Source organism: Homarus americanus, unplaced genomic scaffold (assembly GCF_018991925.1).
Source record: "Homarus americanus isolate GMGI-L3 unplaced genomic scaffold, GMGI_Hamer_2.0 scaffold51216, whole genome shotgun sequence".
In the NCBI taxonomy this organism is placed as follows: domain Eukaryota; kingdom Metazoa; phylum Arthropoda; class Malacostraca; order Decapoda; family Nephropidae; genus Homarus; species Homarus americanus.
In genome coordinates, this window is record NW_024721271.1 from 69,277 (window position 1) to 90,739 (window position 21,463).

General features: G+C 43.6%; 1 protein-coding gene across 1 annotated transcript in view; it reads right to left on the reverse strand.

The window, feature by feature from the left end:
• The window catches only part of LOC121861665 (homeobox protein Nkx-2.1-like), a 37,050-nt gene extending 33,708 nt beyond the window's left edge, over nt 1–3,342 (reverse strand). Inside the window, exon 1 of the mRNA XM_042359560.1 lies at nt 2,716–3,342. Coding sequence (XP_042215494.1) covers nt 2,716–3,001 — 286 coding nt within the window. The 5' untranslated portion in view covers nt 3,002–3,342. The remainder of the gene's footprint in view (nt 1–2,715) is intronic.
• Nucleotides 3,343–21,463: the final 18,121 nt, after the last annotated feature.

Consider the following 21,463-nt stretch of genomic DNA (forward strand, 5'->3'; position numbering starts at 1 on the left):
TTATATCACCCAACCAACCAACCAAACCCCAACCAACCAACAAGTAAAAGTACCTCTCTCTCTCTCTCTCGTAGCAATGATCCCGTCGTGAAAGAACAAAATATTATGCGAGACGATGATGATGATGATAAGACTCTATACACAAAACCATCTCAATTTGTCAGTCAATCACGCGCTCAAGGAAGGTATTGATCGATGGGGGGGGAGAGGTAAGAAGTTGATAAGGGGAACATTACACCGTCAGATTATTTGGTAGAGAGAGAGAGATATGTTGGAACACCAGCGGGGGCTTAAACAGATCCCGCTTATACACACTGAGACACTTCTATTCCACTCGCTCACTCGCCTGTCGCATCATGAGGTAATTTATTCATGTGGTTAATAAACGACGGTAAATATTGAGCTTTATATTATCACCAAGTCGCAGTCGATAATGTGGAGGATTTGTATTATTATAAGTTTATTCCTGTACTGGCTCGTGGGTCTTATGACGGAAATAGCGGTCGGCGGGCAGGAAATATACCACGGCGTCTCACTGTTAGTTATTTGTGTTGTTGTAGCTTCCGTGACACACTGCTCTTGATATCCAATGAACAGGGGGGATATTCTCTCTATAAGCACCGTATATATGTATTACAGGTCGTTCCTTAACTTATGAAAACCCACGTTAAAAGTTGGTGAAATATTTACAAACACTTGAGGTCATTTTCCTTCAACACGTCACTCTAGTTGTCACGATGTTAAGTAACACCTTCACCCTCCCGCAGGTAAAGGAGTTCTCCCTAAGCCTTATAAAAATAAACAAGACTTCTAAAGTATCCGGGACAGCGCTCTCGGCCCGGTAAAGTAGCGACATAATCGGCTCAGCGGGTATCTTGGCCACACATCGTGTCGACCCGTCACCTGCACCCCGCCCTCCGACCCTCACACTCCTCCTCACTGCTATGCCTCTATGCTTCTCACTGCTACACGTCCATGCTCCTCACTGCTATTCCTCTATGCTTCTCACTGCTACACGTCCATGCTCCTCACTGCTATGCCTCTATGCTTCTCACTGCTACACGTCCATGCTCCTCACTGCTATGCCTCTATGCTTCTCACTCCTATACCTGCACGCTCCTCATTCCCTCACTGCTACACCCCGACTCTCCTCTATGCTCCCCGAAAGTAAATGAATAAATAGTTAGATAGTAAATAAAGTCAGATCGTCTAAGCATAATTTTTTAATGAGTTTCAGTTTGATGAAGTGGAAGGTAAATTATGGCGTGTCTTTAGTGAGTCTGTGGCGGGAATTATTGACAGGTTGTTGATGTTATCTTCTCCCTCCCCGCGAGTCACACGACGCTGAGATGTATCGTGTGTGAGGCAGACAGCAACAGTTAAGATTTTCACGCTGTAGAGAGTTTCGTTATGTAAGTGGTATAGTGAGATTCTCTACCGCTACTGTGTGATGTTGTGTTAATAGCAGGCGACACCAGCACACTGCCCGTGCCGCGCCTCTCACATAAATACATCGCTGAACTAAAAGCTTTAAGTCATTGCTAAATATTTTTACGGCATAAAAAAAACAGCGATGTGGCACAAATAAATCAAGGAATAAAGAAGAGTCTGGCCGCCTGTCTGTGAGGAACTTGGGTGCAAATAAACTGCCGGAATCCATGGCTCGCCCCTGGCTACCTGTCTGTTGCCGCGGCGGAGGATGGGTGTTAGTTCCGGCGGGAGTGACGGTGGTTGGTGCGCCGGGGCCCGGTGGACGCCCCGACACATCCGTCACCCGTCCGTCTAGCGTCACGGGTCGAGCGGCGCCTGACACTGAGGACGGAGGGGCGTTTATTATAGTCTCTGAAGGAGGAGGAGAATACAATGAACTTGATGGTAGCTGGGGACGGGATATTCAAGGCTGTGGTCCTAAAGGGAGTATTTCAGGTCCCTGTTGGGGATGGATAATGTACAGTCTCAGAACGATGAGGGAGAGACTGATATTTGGAACCCTGGTTGCAAGAGCAATTAAACCCTGACGGAGACAGAGATGGAGGGGAGCGATTATTTTGTACCCAATTTGTGAAGGGGAGGTTTGTTGAGCCTGACTGTTGGTTGTTGACATTTCTCGAGGTCCTGACGAAGGGTCACTCGGGGTCTTAATGAGTTATTTCATGGCCTGATGGTGGGTGTCGGGGCCTGATGGTGGGTGTCGGGGCCTGGTGGTGGGTGTCGGGGCCTGGACGACTCATTATTGGAGACTGTGAGAGGTTACTGTGGCCGCCGGAGATGTGACACTGACGATCCATCTTATTGGCGGTGAGTCTTGAGGAGTAACATCAGGTTCCCAGTCATCGTCTAACTCACGACTAATACTGACTATATCTCGGTCGTTGTCTCGGGTCAGGAACACTACAGTGCGAGTCATCACTCAGGTGGAGAGATGTACAGTTAACACGGGGATGACCTGACTAATGACACATGACTAACCTCTGGCTCAGTGTCGGTTGTTACACGAGCCTGGAGTATTGTATATTCATAAATTTACATAAGTTACACAACTACTGTCAACGGAGAGGGGGGGGGGGGTGGAGGAGGGTGAGCGCCAGGTAGAACAAAGACAATGTATGTACTTTTCCCAATACTATACAAAATCATCACTGAGTCTCACGCGCCGCCATAAAGGTTGTATTAACAGTGGGTGACCCTCACGTGGGGTGCGTATGGTGTACTTACTTGCAAATCGAGGATCAGAAGATGAAGTCTGGTACCAAGATGGCGCCGAGGCGCGGGCGTCGTAAACATCGGGTGTGCAGTAGGTGGTGGGCGGCGGCGCGGGCGGGTAGGCCACGTGCTGCATGCCGGCGGGTTGCATGGCGGCGGCGGCGCGCCCGTAGCTGCCCGAGTCTAGCAGGTCGAGGCGGCGGTCGTCGAGCAAGTCGAGGGCACGGCGTTGCTCCTCCAGGGGCGATAGGATGTCAGAAACGGAGAAGGGCGTGGTGTGGCGGGGGCTGAGGGTCATCAGGTCGCCGCCCGGAGGGGTCGCTACCGACCCTACCAGGTCCTCCGGGTCGCGCTTCAGGTAGTAGGGAGTCTCCAGGTAGGCGTGCGTGGCGTGGGCGAGGGCCTGGCGCGCCGGGGGCTGGAGGGAGGAGGACGCCGAGCTGAGTGCCGGGGGGAGAGCCAGCGTGAGGGCGCGGGTGACGGCGGTACTGCTGCTCTCACGCCACCAGTAGCGGCCTCCACACGCTCCCCTTGTATACACCACTCAAACCGACCCACACTCAGGTAGAAAACATTGACCACAGTGCACACACCAGCCCCGCGACCAGAGTCTTTCTGATAGAAAAACTACAAACTCCATGGACGGTTCTTCAGGGGAGGGACACCGCACTCATCGGCCAATCAACGCACGCCTTTGTCTTCCCAAAGCAAAGGGACGGTATCGAGTAGGCCCGCCCAGCTCCTCTACACTCATTGGTCAAAGGCAACGTAAGCTCCTCCCAGCCATCAGTCAGGGCCGCGCATGCTCCGCCCCCACACCCCAGGAGGTCTCGTCGATTTTCACTGTGAATGATCAACCGTTGTTCTATTCAAATCCGATGTGGGCTGAAACGACAGTTACATTCTTTATACATGAACTGATTCGGTGAGAAAGAGAGCAACTGACGACCGCCCAAGAACAAGATAATTGCCGGCAAATATTGGGACGGAGGCGAGATTTTCAGTTAGGATGAGAGTGTTGGCGCGAGGCACCTTTAGGGACTGGTGGAGGCGCGGGGGACGGCGAGGCAGCCAGGGGCCTCCTGCCCGACTACCGGTGTGGCGCTAAAATCACTTGGTAATAGCTATTAAGCCCCTCGATCAACACTATGAGGGGCCGTGAGTGAAGTCAGTTTCCTGCACATTAAACTCGACGGGGAACATTTTGCCGACACGGATTTTTCGCAAGAGTGCCTTGGCCGGGCGAGGTAGTGGTTGTTGCCTTTGATGTTGTGACGGGTGTTCTAAATGCCCGACAAGCCGCAAACAGTGAGGAGGAATTCTAACGAGGTGATTCATCCAAGGAATGAAAATTGCCCGCCTAATATTCTCCTAAAAGATGTGCTGAAAGTTCTGAAGTTCTTACTCTGAACACCCGAACTACTGAAGTATTTTGCGGTTTTGTGTGATTCGTAAATACCTCACGAAGATTTTTTTTTTTACGAGGATGTATTAATTTTTTTTAACTATACGTCGCTGTTCATCCTATTCCCCAAATATCTGCGACGAACAATAACTACAACTAAGTTCTAGAATACTGTGAAGCTCGCTAACTCTCACACCAGAATTTACAGACGCTCAACCCCCGACGTTAAAATATACTTCATGTTTCCCGGTAATACCAGAGTCGCGTTACATTTACATAGAAAGAAGACTAAAGAATAAAGCTTAGTTGGTGTTTACAGGGACAAAAAAAAAATGTGAATATAAAGACAAACAAGATATAGGCCTATAGAATTCATTTACAGCACACCAACAAGACAAACTTACACACAAAGACTCAAAGGAAGTATTTATAGTAACAGAGGAGATAACAACACGACGACGACACAAACAACGAGGAAGGAGAAGGAATTATTGCAGTATCATCAACAGTGTGTAGTAATGGGAAGACAAATCTCCCAAAGACGAATTCACAACTCTCTCTCTCTCTCTCTCTCTCTCTCTCTCTCTCTCTCGACCAAGTTATAACGCACTTTACTCAATCACATATAAGAACTCATGAGAGAATCGATCCATCTCTTTTTCAGCAGATGGTATAGAGACAGACCCTAGAGTGTGTGTGATAACTGAAGGATAAGAACACGAGACTAATGGATAATGTAAACACCAACATCCTTCAGTAGAGGTTGTCTGTAGGATATACCCGAAGGATCCATTCCTTTGTCGAGTTTGAGGATTAATAAGGATAATACGAACTATTGTCATATTTTTTTTAATCTATAATCCCAAAGTTAGATAATCGTTAAGGCTATAATAGTGATATAGCTGTTGTATAATATACCTAATTAAGACGAAGGATTTTTTTATCGTTTGGGTTCTTTAAGTGTCTACTAATGAGCTTGGTGTACATATGCGTGTGTGTGTGTGTGTGTGTGTCAATCTACAATATATCGGTGGACAAAATTTAATATATTGATAAAAAAATAACTAAAAACAAAACACTGCAATACTTCTCTCGTTATTTATTACGATAAGTCTCCATTAACTATAATTGACGATGATATATAATTTATTGTAATCTAAAACCGATATAATTGTACTGATATTGACCACCAGACACCGATATTACGACTTAAGAAACAGAAGAAAGGAAATTACTCTTACCGGAATGAAAAGTCGAATAATCACACAAAACCTACATGAAACTAAGCTCAGGTTTTGGTCATGAAAGTAAGCTTAGTCCTACTTTAACAATATAAGCTTTGGTGTACTTTAATAAAATAAGCTTAGAATTTGCTTAAGTATATTGAGAGTTATTCGATGTATCAATCATATAATTTATTCATATATCATTAAATATAAGAAACACTATAATTAAATAAATATAAATCCCATAACACCACTAATATATAACATAAAATAATCCCACTCCACTAGTTATATTAAATACGAATAAATCCCAATATATAATTTATTTCAATACGATTAAATCCCTTTTATAGGAACGCGAATAAATAAATGAATAAATGAATAAATCTCATTACATTCACCTTACTTAAAACATTAATAACTTACATCACACACACACACACACACACGCACACACACACACACACGCACACACGCTACACTTAGGGCACAAAATCGTCACTTGTGGACATGCGGGACTCAGGGTGGCGTCCGTAGCAATAGTGATAAATCAATAGTTGAATACAGGGTGATGTTACTTAGGTGGCGGTGATGGGGTGGTGAGGGGTGGTGCTGTGTTGAGGTGAGGGGTGGTGCTGTGTTGAGGTGAGGGGTGGTGCTGTGTTGGTCGCTGTGATGGGACGGTGCTGTGTTGGTCGCTATGATGGGACGTTACTGTGCGGCAGTAGGACGTCAACGCTCATTTATACAGCGCAGGGAATATTAATTTCGTTATGTGTGTGTGTGTGTGTGTGTGTGTGTGTCCTCTCCTTCCCCTCTCAACACTTCTCTCCACCACCCCTCTTTATCGCCCCTCTCCACTTCCCCTCTTCTCAACACACTAAACCTGGTAATTCATCTCACCACCACCACCACCAGTAGCAGTAACAACCATCTACCACCACTACCACCACCAGTAGCAGTAACAACCATCTACCACCACTACCACCAGTAGCAGTAACAACCATCTACCACCACTACCACCACCACTACCACCACCCACGTCCTCGACCTAATAGGAGTCTCGTTAGGTAACATTCACCAGACGACCATCATCAAGCCTTTGAATTCACCCGCGTCTTCCTCCGCCAGCTGTCTGTGGGAGGGAGCCAAGGAGCAGGGAAGAATGTTCAAGGGTCGGGGATTTCAGCCACCTTAATTGCAGATTCTGAGTCGAGCTAATTCCTGACTCGTGTTCATAGCAGAGAATGTGAGGGGGAGGAGATGGAAGGGGAGGTAGGAGGGGAGAGGTGGGAGGAGGAGGGTGAAGAGAAGGAAGTGAAGGAGGAGAAAGAGAAAAGGTGGAATTGGAGGAAGGGGAAGTGGAGTAAAATGAGGAGTAGGAGGTAAAGAAGAAAGTACAAGAACTAAGAGTACCAGTCACCTTAATTACTGAATTGCCGTTAAGCCTTTCACATTGTTTCGTCGTCTTGGTGAAATTAGCCATTAAATAATCAGTTGACTCCTTAAATAGATGACATTATACGTCTCCCTCCTATAATCACCTCTACAGCTCTTAAAAAAAATGTGTTATAGTAAATTCATATAATATAATCTGTTATATACTCCCTGAAGAACATACAACCACCACCACCACCTCTTCGTTGACATCCAAATTGTTTCCGCCTCACAGCTTATCATCCTCTCCACAGACGTGCTCGCTATCCTAACCTCAAACCTCTACTGAATTTCTTGACAAGTTGGCCGAGTCTTATCATATCTCCTCTTGATATTTCTAAAGCCTTTGCCAAACTTCTTTTTCTCTTTTAATCTCACTGATTTTCTTACATTCGTGTACTTGTGCTGGGTGGCTTAATATTCAGCCTATACTTTACTATTGATGCTGGAGTACCTCAAGGCTCAGTTTTTTCTCCTCAACTTTTCTTAGACTATTCATAAAAGACGTCTTGGTTCCTCTAGTTTACAAATTCTTCTTACCACTAATCCCTAACTATCTTCCTGTATAGCTCTACTTTCATTCAGTAACACCTGTATTGTATAGCAGCTACTTATATAACGCTAATAACTTAACACAGAAGGAAATAATTATATAGAAAAGCAATGTATAATTTTTCCCGTTCATCTATACTTCTATGGGTCAGTGTCTCTCAACAGGTGATATCCGTCCTCAGGTGTGTGTGGGGGGTAACTGCTCTCACCTGTGTGTGTGGGATGGTATACAACACACACCTGTATTTCGTGACTGCTATAATATGCTCTTATTAATAACCAATCCTTCACTTTCTCCTTATCTTCTCTTCATGTTAAAACTATCTGTCTCTTTACTGTCTCTTGTCTGTCGCTGGTTTCATGCTACCCACTATGCCACCCACCATGCCACCCACCATGCCACCCTCCATGCACCATCACTCTAGTCTGGCTTCATCATCATTCACCTCCTTTACTCCCTCACAGTTCCCTCCTTCCACCTTCAGTTCCCACCTCGTTAAATATATATGTCATTCATTAGCGTTGAGAAAATAGCTACTCGTGTATGTGTGTGTGTGTGTGTGTGTGTGTGTGTGTGTGTGTGTGTGTGAAGGGTGGTGGTGGGAGTGTCAGCTTAGCGTCCAACAGTGAGGGATGGAGGGCGGGGTGACAGACCATTGTTAGCACCTCCTCCTCTCCCTCTCCCTCACCCTTCGTCTTGTCTCCTGTTTTAACTCTTGTTTTTTATGTTCATTTTTGTTTTGTCTAGATTCCTTCAGTGAAGGATTTAGTGCAAATTTTGTTAATAATAATAATAATAATAATAATAATAATAATAATAATAATAATAATAATAATGATAATAATAATAATAATAATAATAATAATAATAATGATGATGATGATGATGATGATGATGATGATAATAATAATGATAATGATAATGATAATAATAATAATAATAATGATGATGATAATAAATTGAGATAAAATTACACTGAATTGTAATTAACCACACGCACGCATCCACAGAAATAATGGAACCTGACTAGTACAGGTGTCACACACTAGTACAGGTGTCAAACACTAGTACAGGTGTCACACACTAGTACAGGTGTCACACACTAGTACAGGTGTCACACACTAGTACATGTGTCACACACTAGTACAGGTGTCAAACACTAGTACAGGTGTCACACACTAGTACATGTGTCACACACTAGTACAGGTGTCACACACTAGTACAGGTGTCACACACTAGTACAGGTGTCAAACACTAGTACAGGTGTCACACACTAGTACATGTGTCACACACTAGTACAGGTGTCACACACTAGTACATGTGTCACACACTAGTACAGGTGTCACACACTAGTACAGGTGTCACACACTAGTACAAGTGTCACACACTAGTACAGGTGTCACACACTGTACAGGTGTCACACTAGTACAGGTGTCACACACTTAGTACAGGTGTCACACACTAGGCAGGTGTCACACACTCAGTACAGGTGCTCACACACTAGTACATGTGTCACACACTAGTACAGGTGTCACACACTAGTCACACACTAGTACAGGTGTCACACAGCTAGTGCAGGTGTCACACACTAGTACAGGTGTCACACACTAGTACAGGTGTCACACACTAGTACAGGTGTACACTTAATAGTACAGGTGTCACACACTGTACAGTACAGGTGTCAACACACTAGTACAGGTGTCACACACTAGTACAGGTGTCACACACTAGTACAGGTGTCACACACTTGTACAGGTGTCACACACTAGTACAGGTGTCACACACTAGTACAGATGTCACACACTAGTGCAGGCGTCACACACTAGTACAGGTGTCACTCACAAGTGCAGGTGTCACACACTGGTGTCATCTAGGATGCTTCCCACTTCCACAAGATATAGGAATCCTACCACCACCACCACTACCATACACCACCACCACCATACACCACCACCACCATACACCACCACCACCACTATACACCACCACCACTATACACCACCACCACCATACACCACCACAACTATACACCACCACCACCACCATACACCACCACAACTATACTCCACCACCACCACCATCTTCACCAGCGGCCGCCACAACAATGAAGACGACGAGAGACAATGGACTCAGTGTCTTGTAGGATCCTCAGCCGACCAGGCCAGTCTCTGATAACGGGGCCGTCATTAGTGGCCTTCAGTGCCTGCTAAGACCATGATAACGAGAGGGCCATTACGGACCACTTTCTGCATACGGCCATTCCTCCCGCCCTCCCTCTCTCCCCCCTTCCTTCCCTCCTTAATCTTTCCTTCCCCCTTTCTTCCCATTTGTTTCCCCTTTCTTCTTCATTTCTCCATCCTCGCCCGCTTCTCCCCATTCATCGCTTATCCTTCTCTCACTTTTCTCCCTCCCTCCCTCCCTCCCTCCCTCCCTCTACTACCTCAATTATCCTCTGCCTAACAATGGGTGATTTGGCTGACTAATCCATTGGCTGAGGAGGTGCACCCTCCCTCCCTCCCTCCCTCCCTCTACTACCTCAATTATCCTCTGCCTAACAATGGGTGATTTGGCTGACTAATCCATTGGCTGAGGAGGTGCTAAAAAGTGAGGTGATTTACCCCTTCTGCTGTGATTTTTACCTCCTCTCTCCCTGTGATTTACCTTCTCTCTTTCTGTGATTTACCTCTTGTGTGTGATTTTCCCTTTCCTGTGATTATTCCTTCCTTTGATTTATGCAGACACAATATGAACGTCTTGTTAACACACACACACACACACACACCACACAACACGACACGACACAACACAACACAACACAACACAACACAACACGTCAGCCTTGAGCCACTAAACTAGCCCACTTAAATTCCACGTTCGAGGATGACACAATGCTGCTAATGCTTAACTACCTGTGTTTGTTTGTTGATGTTGTTGTGTGGCAGAAGAAAGGAGGAAGGTGTTGAGGCGAAGTAATTAGTAAGAAAGGTTAATTAGTTTACCTTCATGGTGTGTTATTAGTCTTTGTAAACACCTGCCTGAAGAAGAAGATCATTATGTTTTGAGGATCTGAAATTGAATTCTCGTCCTAATTGGGGTCGGAGTTACACTAGGTAATAGCCTTAAGTTATTCGAAATCTTAAAATACCACCCAATTTAGACCCTGATACTTAAAATAGGACATTGTGAGATCAGGACCTCTGTATGGTAGTTCTCTGATGGGCAACTGACCACGACACCTGACAAGCGTAGCCGTGGGAGGGTGGGGTAGGGAGGTGGCGAAGGAGGGTTGGGTAGCTCCTCCGTTAATCCCTAAATGATGTCTTGTGTACACTGGTGGGGCAGAACAGGTGTAGGGAGGGAGGGAGGGATTAGGGAGGGGGAAAGGGTGGAGGGCAAGAGTCCGTGGGTGAGGGTGGAGGGAAGGGTTAAGGAGATATTTGGGACGGAGGGAGGGAGGGAGGGAGGAGGGAGGGGGAAAGGGTGGAGGGCAAGAGTCCGTGGGTGAGGGTGGAGGGAAGGGTTAAGGAGATATTTGGGACGGAGGGAGGGAGGGAGGGAGGGATTTGAGAAGAAGGGAGGGAAGTGAGATGAATTTAGTGGGTGGAAGGAAGGAAGGAAGGAAGGAAGGAAAACGAGTGAGAAAAAAACAAGCTAAAAAAATAAAGCCAACAAGATATATTTAAAACAGCCATTGTGTGAGTGTCAGGGAGAGAGGGTGGGGGTAGGTAGGAGGGAGGGGTAGGAGGGAGGGAGTGAGGGACGTCTGGAGGATTAGGAGTCGAAGATATTAATAGAACAATCATTGAGGAGGACCTTCAAGGACGACCTTTGAGAATGGGTACCTTGTCTTCCTTTACTCCAGGTGCGAGTAATTAACTTCAGGTAGAGTGGAGGTGTGTATGAGGAGGTGCACTTCGTAACACACCTGATAGTTAAGTAACCTAACCTAACTTAACTTAACCTAACCTAACCTAACTTAACTTAACCTACCCCTGTACTGTGTTATCTGAGTATCTCACATAGAAAATATTACTCGTGTCTAATCTTGCTGGAGGAGGAGAGAGAGAGAGAGAGAGGGGGGGGTGGGATGAGTGCTTGATTGGATCACTGATTTGAGTGAATTGAGTTCCAATCCAGTCAGTACATATAGGTGGATGTATTCAGTATAAGTAACATTGAAACAAACACCCAACAAACACACTAATATGCGCGTCAAAATTCTCCTGTAAAAGGTAAGGACAAAAAATTAGAAGAATAAATTTAATAAAATGCGTATCCCCTGAGGCACCGCCATGTTGTATAAGGAAATAAACACGCATGGGGAGAGGGGGTCCAGACTCACCCTCTTGTAATGATTTTCTTATGGGAATCAAGAGCTCCCGGCGGGCACACGCAGTCACCTCAGCGGAAGAAAAGAGAAAAACAAGAAGAAGAAACGAACAAGAGAATAGAATAGGGAGGAGGAAAATGGGGGGGGAAGGGAAAATAGGTCCACGTAATTCAAAGAAGTGAGCGTTGTTTTTTATCCTGGCAGTAATTTGAGTTTTATAATTGAGACCTCCCAGGGGCCCGCCACGCGCGCCTCACGTGACTCCTGTGATGCGCTTTTGTTTTGGGTTTATTGATTTAAGGCATTCCACCTCGTGCAAGTTCAGGCAGCTATGAATTTTGTTGTTGTTGTGATGTCAGTGAGTCAGGGAGCGTGTGTGTAAATAAATATATACGTGTGTGTGTGTGTGTGTGGTGGATGGAGTGTTTTCATATATTCATTTAATTTGTTATTTTATTTATTTAATTGTTTATTTAATTTGGTGTTTGTTTAGGTGTGTTTTACTTAGCGGGTCCAATGTTACGGTTTTCATTATGAGTGTTGATGTAGGAGAGAGAGAGTGAAGAGAGAGTCTGCTTTCTCACTTTCTCTTTCTTTTCTCTCTCATTGTCGATATCTAATCCTCCTCCTTTCCCCCACCTCCTTAGCTGTTTCCTCACAATTCCCTTTCTTCTTTTCCTTTCAATTCCCTCCCTCCCCTCCCTTCATTTACACCTAATTCCTCCTTCTCCCTCTCCTCCTCCCTTTATCCCTCTCTCCATCCTCCTCTCTTTCACCCTCCGTCTTTCCCTCTTCATCCCCCCCCTTCGCTTTCTCACAGTACCCTCCCTCCCTCCTTCCTGCTCCCTGGACTCCTCACCCACTACCTCCTCCCTCTCCCTTACACTCAACTAACTCTCCCTTGCTCCTTACTCTCCCTTGTGTTACCTCAGGCGTAAGGTGAAGAGTAAGGTTTATGTGTAGTGTCGCTGGTGGCGTTAGCATCCCATCATCATCATCATCGTCATTATCATTATCATCATCGTCATCATCATTATCATCGTCGTCATCATCATCATCATTATCATCATCATCATCATCATCATTATCATCATCGTCATCATCATCATTATCATCATCGTCATCATCATCATCATCATCACTTCATCATCATCATCATCATCATCATCATCATCATCATCATCGTCATCATCATCGTCATCATCATCATCATCACCAATTAATTAACCTCATTTATAGATTGGTTTAGTTAATAGATAGATGCCAATAAAGTTGTCTTCCCATCCCACTACTTCCCATCACACTACTACCCATCACCTGCTTCCCCACATCACACTACTTCCATCACTACTTCCATCACCCTACTTCCCATCACCCTACTTCCCACATCACACACTAACTTCCCATCGCACTACTTCCCATCACCAATACTTCCCATCACAATACTTCCATCCTGCTTTATCACTACTTCCCATCACACTACTTCCCATCACCACCTAATTCCATCATAACTTCCCATCACACTACTTCCCGTCACCTGCTTCCCATCACCCTATTCCCATCACCCTGCTTCCATCACCCTACTTCCCATCACTACTACTTCCCATCCACACTACTTCCCATCACACTACTTCCATCCTACTTCCCATCCTTTTCTTCCCATCTTCTTCAAATACTTCCTTCCATCACCTTCTTCCCATCACCACTACTTCCCATCCTTTTCTTCCCATCCTACTTTATCACTACTTCCCATCACACTACTTTCCATCACCCTACTTCCCATCCTCACACTGCTTTTACATCACGATAACCATACTTCCCTGCTTTCCATCGCCCTGCTTCCTCCTTCTTCCGTACCCTCTTCTCATCCTGGCTACTTCCCCGTCGCAATACTTCCCATCACCCTACTTCCTCGCCCTACTTCCCATCACAATGCTGCATCACCCTATATCACCCTTCTTCCCATCCTGTACATCCCATCCTGTTCTTCCCATCACCCTACTTCCCATCACCCTATACTTCCCATCCTGTGCTTCCAATACTTCTTCCCATCATCCCTCTTCCCATCCACTACTTCCCATCTTAATACTTCCATCACCCTACTTCCCATCACCTTTCTTCCATCACCCTACTTCTCATCTTCTTCCCATCACCTACTTCCCATCACATTGCCCCATCACACTACTTCCATCACACTAATTCCCATCACCTAACTTCCCATCACCCTACTTCCCATCTTCTTCCCATCACCCTACTTCCCATCCACTCTTCCCATCCTGCTTTCCATCACCCTACTTCCCATCACCTACTTCCCATCACACTACTTCCCATCACCCTACTTCCCATCACCCTACTTCCCATCACACTACTTCCCATCACACTACTTCCCATCACCTACTTCCCATCACCCTGCTTCCCATCACCCTACTTCCCATCACCCTACTTCCCATCACCTACATCCCATCCCTTTTATTTCCTTCGCTCTACACCCTCCTTACCTCCCACCCTCCTTACGCTCCCCCTCTACCCTCCACCTCCCCCCTTGCTTCCCCTTACCTCAGCGGGCTCACCTGCCTGGAGGAGTGGTGGACGAGCCTTAGTGTGTGGGCGTCAGGTGGTAATACCGAAGGTGCTGCTGCCTCCTGCGTGTTGTGTAATGTGTGTGACTCACTTATTGGGTCACACACACACACACACACACACACACACACACACACACACAGCCTATGGTGGGGTCAACCTGTGGTGGGGTCAACCTGTAAAGAGGTCAACCTGTGGTAGGGTCAACCTGCGGTGGGGTCAACCTGTAGAGGGGTCAACCTGTGGTGGGGTCAACCTGTGGTGGGGGTCAGCCTAGCTAATATTAGGCTAAATAAATTGAACCAAAAGGGGGTGGAGGTGTCATAGAATTTGTTTTGTTGTTTACATATAATTTGACCTTGACCTTTGACCTAATCCTCCCATCCATCATTTACAGTAAACCTTATATTTTTCTTAGTTTGTTTCCCACTGAGATTTAATACGTTTTTAAATTCATTGGTCACTCGCTTACTCACTCACTCACTCACTCACTCACAGCCTTCTTCGCGGTAGTCAAATGAATGCTTGTGTGTGTGTGTGTGTGTGTGTGTGTGTGTGAGAGAGAGAGAGAGAGAGAGAGAGAGAGAGAGAGATCACACGTCGTCTTCGAATAGAGAAAGGAAAGTGAGAGGAGGGAGAGACGGAGAAACCAGGAGAAGTAGGAAGAAGGGAGGAAGGAAGGCAAGGCTGGAGGGAACAGGAGAGAATAAGAGAAAAAAATGAACAGGAGAATAAGATGAAGACTTAAAAGAAAAGCAAAGAAGAAGAATTAAAGAACAGAAGGAGAAGGAGACAGGAGAGGGGGGAGACAGGAGAGGAGAAAGCAATAAAGACGAAGAGAAAAGGGAGGGGATTGGAGTGATAAAAGATGAAAGAATAAGAGGAGGAGGAGGAGGACACTTGAAGAAATATGAGAGAGGAGCAACAAAAATAATGGAGGAGAAGGACGAGCAGAAGAAGAGGAAAAATACCGAAAAGAATAAAGAGAAGAATAACAATAACAAGAATAAAGGAGGAGGAGGAGGAGGAGGAGGAGGTGGAAGTTGAAGTGGAGGTGGAGGAGGAGGAGAAATAGACTAGGGGGAATAAAAGAGAAGAATAACGACAAGAAGAAGAAGAGGAGGAGGGGGAGGAGAAGAAGAAGAGGAAAGAGATTTGGAGACATATAAGAAAAGAACAACAACAACAAGAATAAAGGAGGAGGAGGTAGAGGAGAAGAGGAGGAAAGAGACTTAGGGGGGGAATATAGGAGAACAAGAAGAAAAAGAAGAAGAATTAATAAAGTAAAGGAAGAAGGAGGAGGAGGAGGTGTAGGAGGAGAGCGTGACTGGGCCAGAAGGTCGGAGGTTCCCACGCGGGGTTGTGGGTCTGCTCGTACAAAATCGATGTTTATTTTTTCTGATTTGTGGCTCCGCCTCATTGACTCTGTGGAGGGGGGGTGAAGAGGGAGGTAAAGGAGGGGTAAGGGAGGGGGATGAGGGGAGGGGTGGCAGGGCAGGGGCACGGTAGGACTTAGGGTAGGAGGGTTGACGGAAAAGAATAGAAGAGAAGAAGGCGGGCAAGGAGAGAGGGAGGGAGGGGATGTGGACAAGGAGATGGGGCGGGGGGAGGGAGGGAGATGTTGGCGGGGGGGGGAGGGAGGGGGGATGTTGTGTTGTTTACTAAATCACACTGCCTTTAAAAAATCACGGTTGTATTAGTGAATGTTGTTAATTACTTACAACTTGTGGCATAGGTTGTGATTATTTGTGGACTGGTTATTGTTATAGTCGACGCTGTTGTTGTTGTTGTTTACCTTATACGTATATAACCTGTAATTATATAAAGACAACAGCAGTTATATCTGTTTGTGTGTGATTCTTCAAACTGCTTATGATTGTACAGTACACAGCAAACTCAACTTGGTACTGTAAGAATATTGTAATTTAAACTGAAATTATTTTCATTTTAACAGATACTGAAGGAGTGAACATTTAAGAATATGTGTGTGTGTGTTTTATTCATAGAAGATTGTGTGTGTGGGGGTGTTGTGTGTGGGGGTGTTGTGTGTGGGGGTGTTGTGTGTGGGGGAGGGATGTAGTGTGTGGGGGTGTTGTGTGTGGGGGAGGAGATGTTGTGAGTGCTTGGGGGAAAAACAGACAAAACAATTTATTTCTATTTTTCAAACCAGCGTCCACAAAGATTTCTAAACACATTAAGCATAATTCAAACCAAATAAATATTTAAGAAATAAAGTCACCGATTGGCTTAGCAAAACTGTGACCTTTCTTTATAGAACACTTCATTGCCTTAGCTGCTTTCCTGGACATAAATTTCGCGCATGACGTAAGAAGTTTTGTTATTTAAGCAGACTTTAAATTTTACTTTAGTTATCCAGGTAAAATATGTCGTTTTTTTCAAATACAAAGTTGAGAAAACGCTAAAGTTTATGAGTAACTTCTGTAAATACTATACTCGTGAACTGAAAAAAGGAAAGGAAGAGCGATGGACGGAGAATGCAAAAGTAGATGATCCTAAACAAAAAATAAATAGAAAACGAGAAAATATAAGAAAGGAATCGAAAATAAAAAGATGGAAGTAAAATAGAAGCTACCTGGAAAAGTATGCTGGGGAGTGCCAGTGGTGAATAGTTTGCGTTAAAGAGAAAGTGAGATTGTGAGTTTGTGTATATAACGAAAGGAGAGTTTTACAGTCTTAGTTCACCTCTCTCTCTTTCTTTTTTTTCAATTGACGGGTAAAGTATTTACACACGTTATCCACGAAATTTCTTCGTTTTCTTAGTCTTTTACGACAAAGAAAACGTCATAGCTTATCAGGATAACTAAAGTAAAATTAAAAGTCTGCTTGGATAACAATACTTCAACTGTCATGCGCGAAATTTATGTCCATGGAAACAGCTAAGACAATGAATTGTTCTATAGTGTAATGGTCATAGTTTTGTTTAACCAATCGGTGGCCTTATTTCTTAAGTATTGATTTGCTTTGAATTAGAAATGTGTTTAGAAATCTCTGAGGACGCTGGTTTGAAAAATAAAAAAAATTTATTTTGCCTGTATTTCTTCCCAAGCACTCACAACACTTCCCCACACACACACACTTTCGCTCCTCCTCCCCCTCTTGGATTACTGTATGTGCAACTAGATTACTTTCTTTTTAGATCTCTGGGTTAATGCCTCCCGAAACTCTGGGTTAATACCTCCCTAAACTCTGGGGTAATTACCTCCTTATACTCTGGAGGTAATACTTCCTTGAACTCTAGGGTAAATACCTAACCTAATTCTAATGAGGATTCTTCAGCATTAGGAGACAAATACCAGCAACAGACATAAAGCATTATTTCTCTTTCTCGTCCATCTTCATCAGTTGTTACCAAAAACCACGACAGAACTATTGACTGCGACACACTATGGACGAGTTAACACAGGGAAGGGGGGGGGGGGCACTGGTAACACTGAACCTAACCTTCTCGTTCCCTGTATAGCTCCTTGATCTTCCCGGCCTGTCGGTAATCCATCACAGTTCTCTGACCCGCCGCCAGGGTAAACATGACGCAAGTGGAGAATTTTATCAGTTCCCCGCCAGTGTTTGTTGGTCTTGATTGTTACAGTATCTTTAGGTGTCTTAGTGTGGCGGTTCATATTTTTTGTATTTATTAATTGTTGAGTCTTATGGAAGAATATCGTCAGCTATCCACCCTTTAGTGTTTGTCAATTATTCCTGTGTTTAGTTTCCTACAAGGTGTTGACTCTCTCGTTAAAGGCTTTATCCTGAACTAACCAATTGTACTTGAAGTTATGTCTGGTGTTTGTTTACGTTGATCAGCTGATTTATTATAGCTCGCGACGTATTTTTGTGGTTCTCAGCTGTTACTCTTTATTACCATCCCTTCCCTCCCTATCCCCCCATCCCTAACCCCCCATCCCTCCCTCCCATCCCACCCCAACTACCTGAACTTCCTCCGGTGTGATGTAGAACAAAATATTTAACTCCGTGTGTTAGTACTGTCATATTATCTCCTGATGCATCTGTCACTTCATTAGCTCGTTCGTCAATGCCAACAGCAACACCTTCCTCACACTAGTCCCAAACCTCCAGCCACAAAACTGATCGTATCTTTACACCTATATATCACCTTGAGGCCTAATTTTTCGCTGTTGTTTTTTTTTTCAATGGTGTGTCGGCTCGTAGCTTCACCCTCAGAACAGAGACCTCAAGACGACTGTGGCAGAGTGGGATTTCCTCTCATCCACGACTTCAACTTTTAATGCCTTAAGTTTGTAAAGGAACGATCAAGGGAAGCGAGATACTGTGATGGTCTTGCCGTATCCGCGGTTCCATTTTCTTCTTCCGGGAACTATTGTCTCAGATTAAAGTTCCCTCCAAGTTTGCCAGTTAAGGAGAAGGAGGAGGGACCTAAGAAGGTAGGGGACCAGAGGAGGGGGCAGGGAGGGCTATTATCTTTGTTTGTTAGTGTTGAGTTGTAGTTGTTGGGCGGCTGAGGCTTCCTCCCTCTGAAAGTTGGACTCCCCCATTGTGGATTTTGCCACATGTAGGAGGTATTGTTTGTTTTGTGTGTGTGTGTTTAGTTATGAATTAAGATTGACTTTGTAGTACTAGAAGAAACAATTGTGTTGGCGTATTATTGACTCTCTCTCTCTCTCTCTCTCTCTCTCTCATCCTCTCAAAATCCACAGTGGCAAGTGTCTTCTCTCCTCCTACCCCTTCCTCCTTCTCCTACCCCCACCTCCCCTCCCTCCTCCTACCCCTACCCTCCCCCTTCACCCCCACATTCTCCAAACATCTCATCTTAACCTCCACTCCCGACGAGAATTCCTTCCCTTCTCAACACAGTTCATTTCATCCTTTTGTCCAGCCTCCAAGTCAGTCTTTATACTTTCCTAGGTGTACTTTATGCTTTCCTAGGCGTACTTTATACTTTCCTAGGCGTACTTTATACTTTCCTAGGCGTACTTTATACTTTCCTAGGCGTACTCCTTATTTTTCTCCTCGTTCCCCTTTTCTCACCCACTCCGTCTTCTCTTCTTTCTGTTCCTCTCCTTCTTCTCTTCCTCTCCTTCTCCTCTCCTTATCCCCTCCTCCTCTCTCTCTCTCTCTCCCCTCCTCATTTTCCCTCCGTCTCCTCCCCCTCTTCCTCCTTCCTTTTTTCTCCTCCCCCTCCTCCTTCTTTCCGCATTTCATCTCCTCTTCCCACTCCTTCTCTTCCTCCTCCTCCTCCTCCTCACCCAGGAAGATGAGAGAGGATGTCTGGTCAGTTGTGATAGACGTGGACAGTCAGCTCACACGAAGGGGGAGGGGAGGAGGAGGAAGAGGAGGAGAGAGGGAGGAAGAGCAGGAGGAGAGAAAGGAGAGGAGGAGGAGAAGAGTAAGGAAGAGGAGGAGGGGGAGGGGGAGGAAGAGGAGAGGAGAGAAGAAGATATGTGTTGGGAGAAAAAGCTTGAACTAGTTTAGGGAACTTCTTATTTTTCTTCACCTTGTTTCCTTTTTCATAATTATTTTCTCCCCAAGAATATTTTCCCGTGGATTTTTTTCCTCCTCAAAATACAACTACTGTAGTCTTGTTGGAGTCGTCAGAAGTAGTTTATTTTTCGGATTTTTTTTTTTTTTTTAGATTTTCTTTATTAATTGTATTTTTTAATATTTATTTAATGTGAAGTTGTAGAATATATTTTTATTATTATTATTAGGTTTATTTTGAAAGAAGTTTATTTTAGTGTTTTGAAAGAAGTTTATTTTGTAAAATCGGCTTTGACCTCTTAATCCATACTACTTATATATGTATTAAGTAGAAAACAAAAACAAGTAATTATATAAGTAATTAAGTGAGTCTAATATTGAGAAACCGAAAAATCTTGATATTTTCCCTATATATTTAAAACTTTGGTGACGTCACAACAATTAAATCTCTCTCTCTCTCTCTCTCTCTCTCTCTCTCTCTCTCTCTCTCTCTCTCTCTCTCTCATTGGACATTTTGTATATTAACTGTTCTATGTGTGTGTGAGACAGAGAGATCATTACTTACACCAAGCATCACAAATATGTCACCCAGGTATGTCTTGATGAACACACATCAACACACACACGTTCACATTTTACTTACTACTTACTGTATTCATTTATTCACTCATTTATCCATACACTCATACACTGCACAGACCTATACATTAATTTCCATAGATTCACTTACTCACCCTCTTCCTCCCCTCCCTTCCCCCTCCCTTCCCTCTTCCTCCTTCCCCCCCTCTTCCTCTCCTCCCTTCCCTCCCTCACCACAATAAACCCAATCACATCACACTCAGGTAGGTCATCACAGTCCCGGAAAACACTGGCTTAAAGATAATTATTGACACCCGATTACAATACCGATTTCAAGCTGCTTAATCGGACTGTATTTATCGGTCGTGTAGCCGATAGCAAGATACTCCCCAACATTTTAACTTTCTATTTTTTAGTTAGTTTTCAGCAAAAGTTAAACTAGACGGTCAAAAGTAAACAACTAAAGTCGAGGAAACATCTAGCGGTTAGGATCTAATAGTGTGTTCATTTTTATCCCAGTTAGGACACAGTGAGGGGTTGTTGTGGCCCAGGACGTGACGTTTGTGTTATTCATACATACCTGTACATACATACATACATACATACATACATACATACATACATACATACATACATATACTGTGGCATATATCAAACAGCCCTTACCTCATAAAATTTGCTACGCCAATAATAATAATAAAATAATAATAATAATAATAATAATAATAATAATAATAATAATAATAATAATAATAATAAAATAATAATAATAATAATAATAATAATAATAATAATAATAATAATAAAATAATAATAATAATAATAATAATAATAATAATAATAATAATAAAATAATAATAATAATAATATAATAATAATAAAAAAAAATAATAATAATAATAATAATAATAATAATAATAATAATAATAATAATAATAATAATAATAATAATAATAATAAAATAATAATAATAATAATAATATAAAATAATAATAATAATAATAATAATAATAATAATAATAAAAAATAATAATAATAATAATAATAATAATAATAATAATAAATAATAATAATAAAAATAATAATAATAATAATAATAATAATAATAAAATAATAATAATAATAATAATAATAATAATAATAATAATAACCCAACCTTGTACAGTATCAGGGAG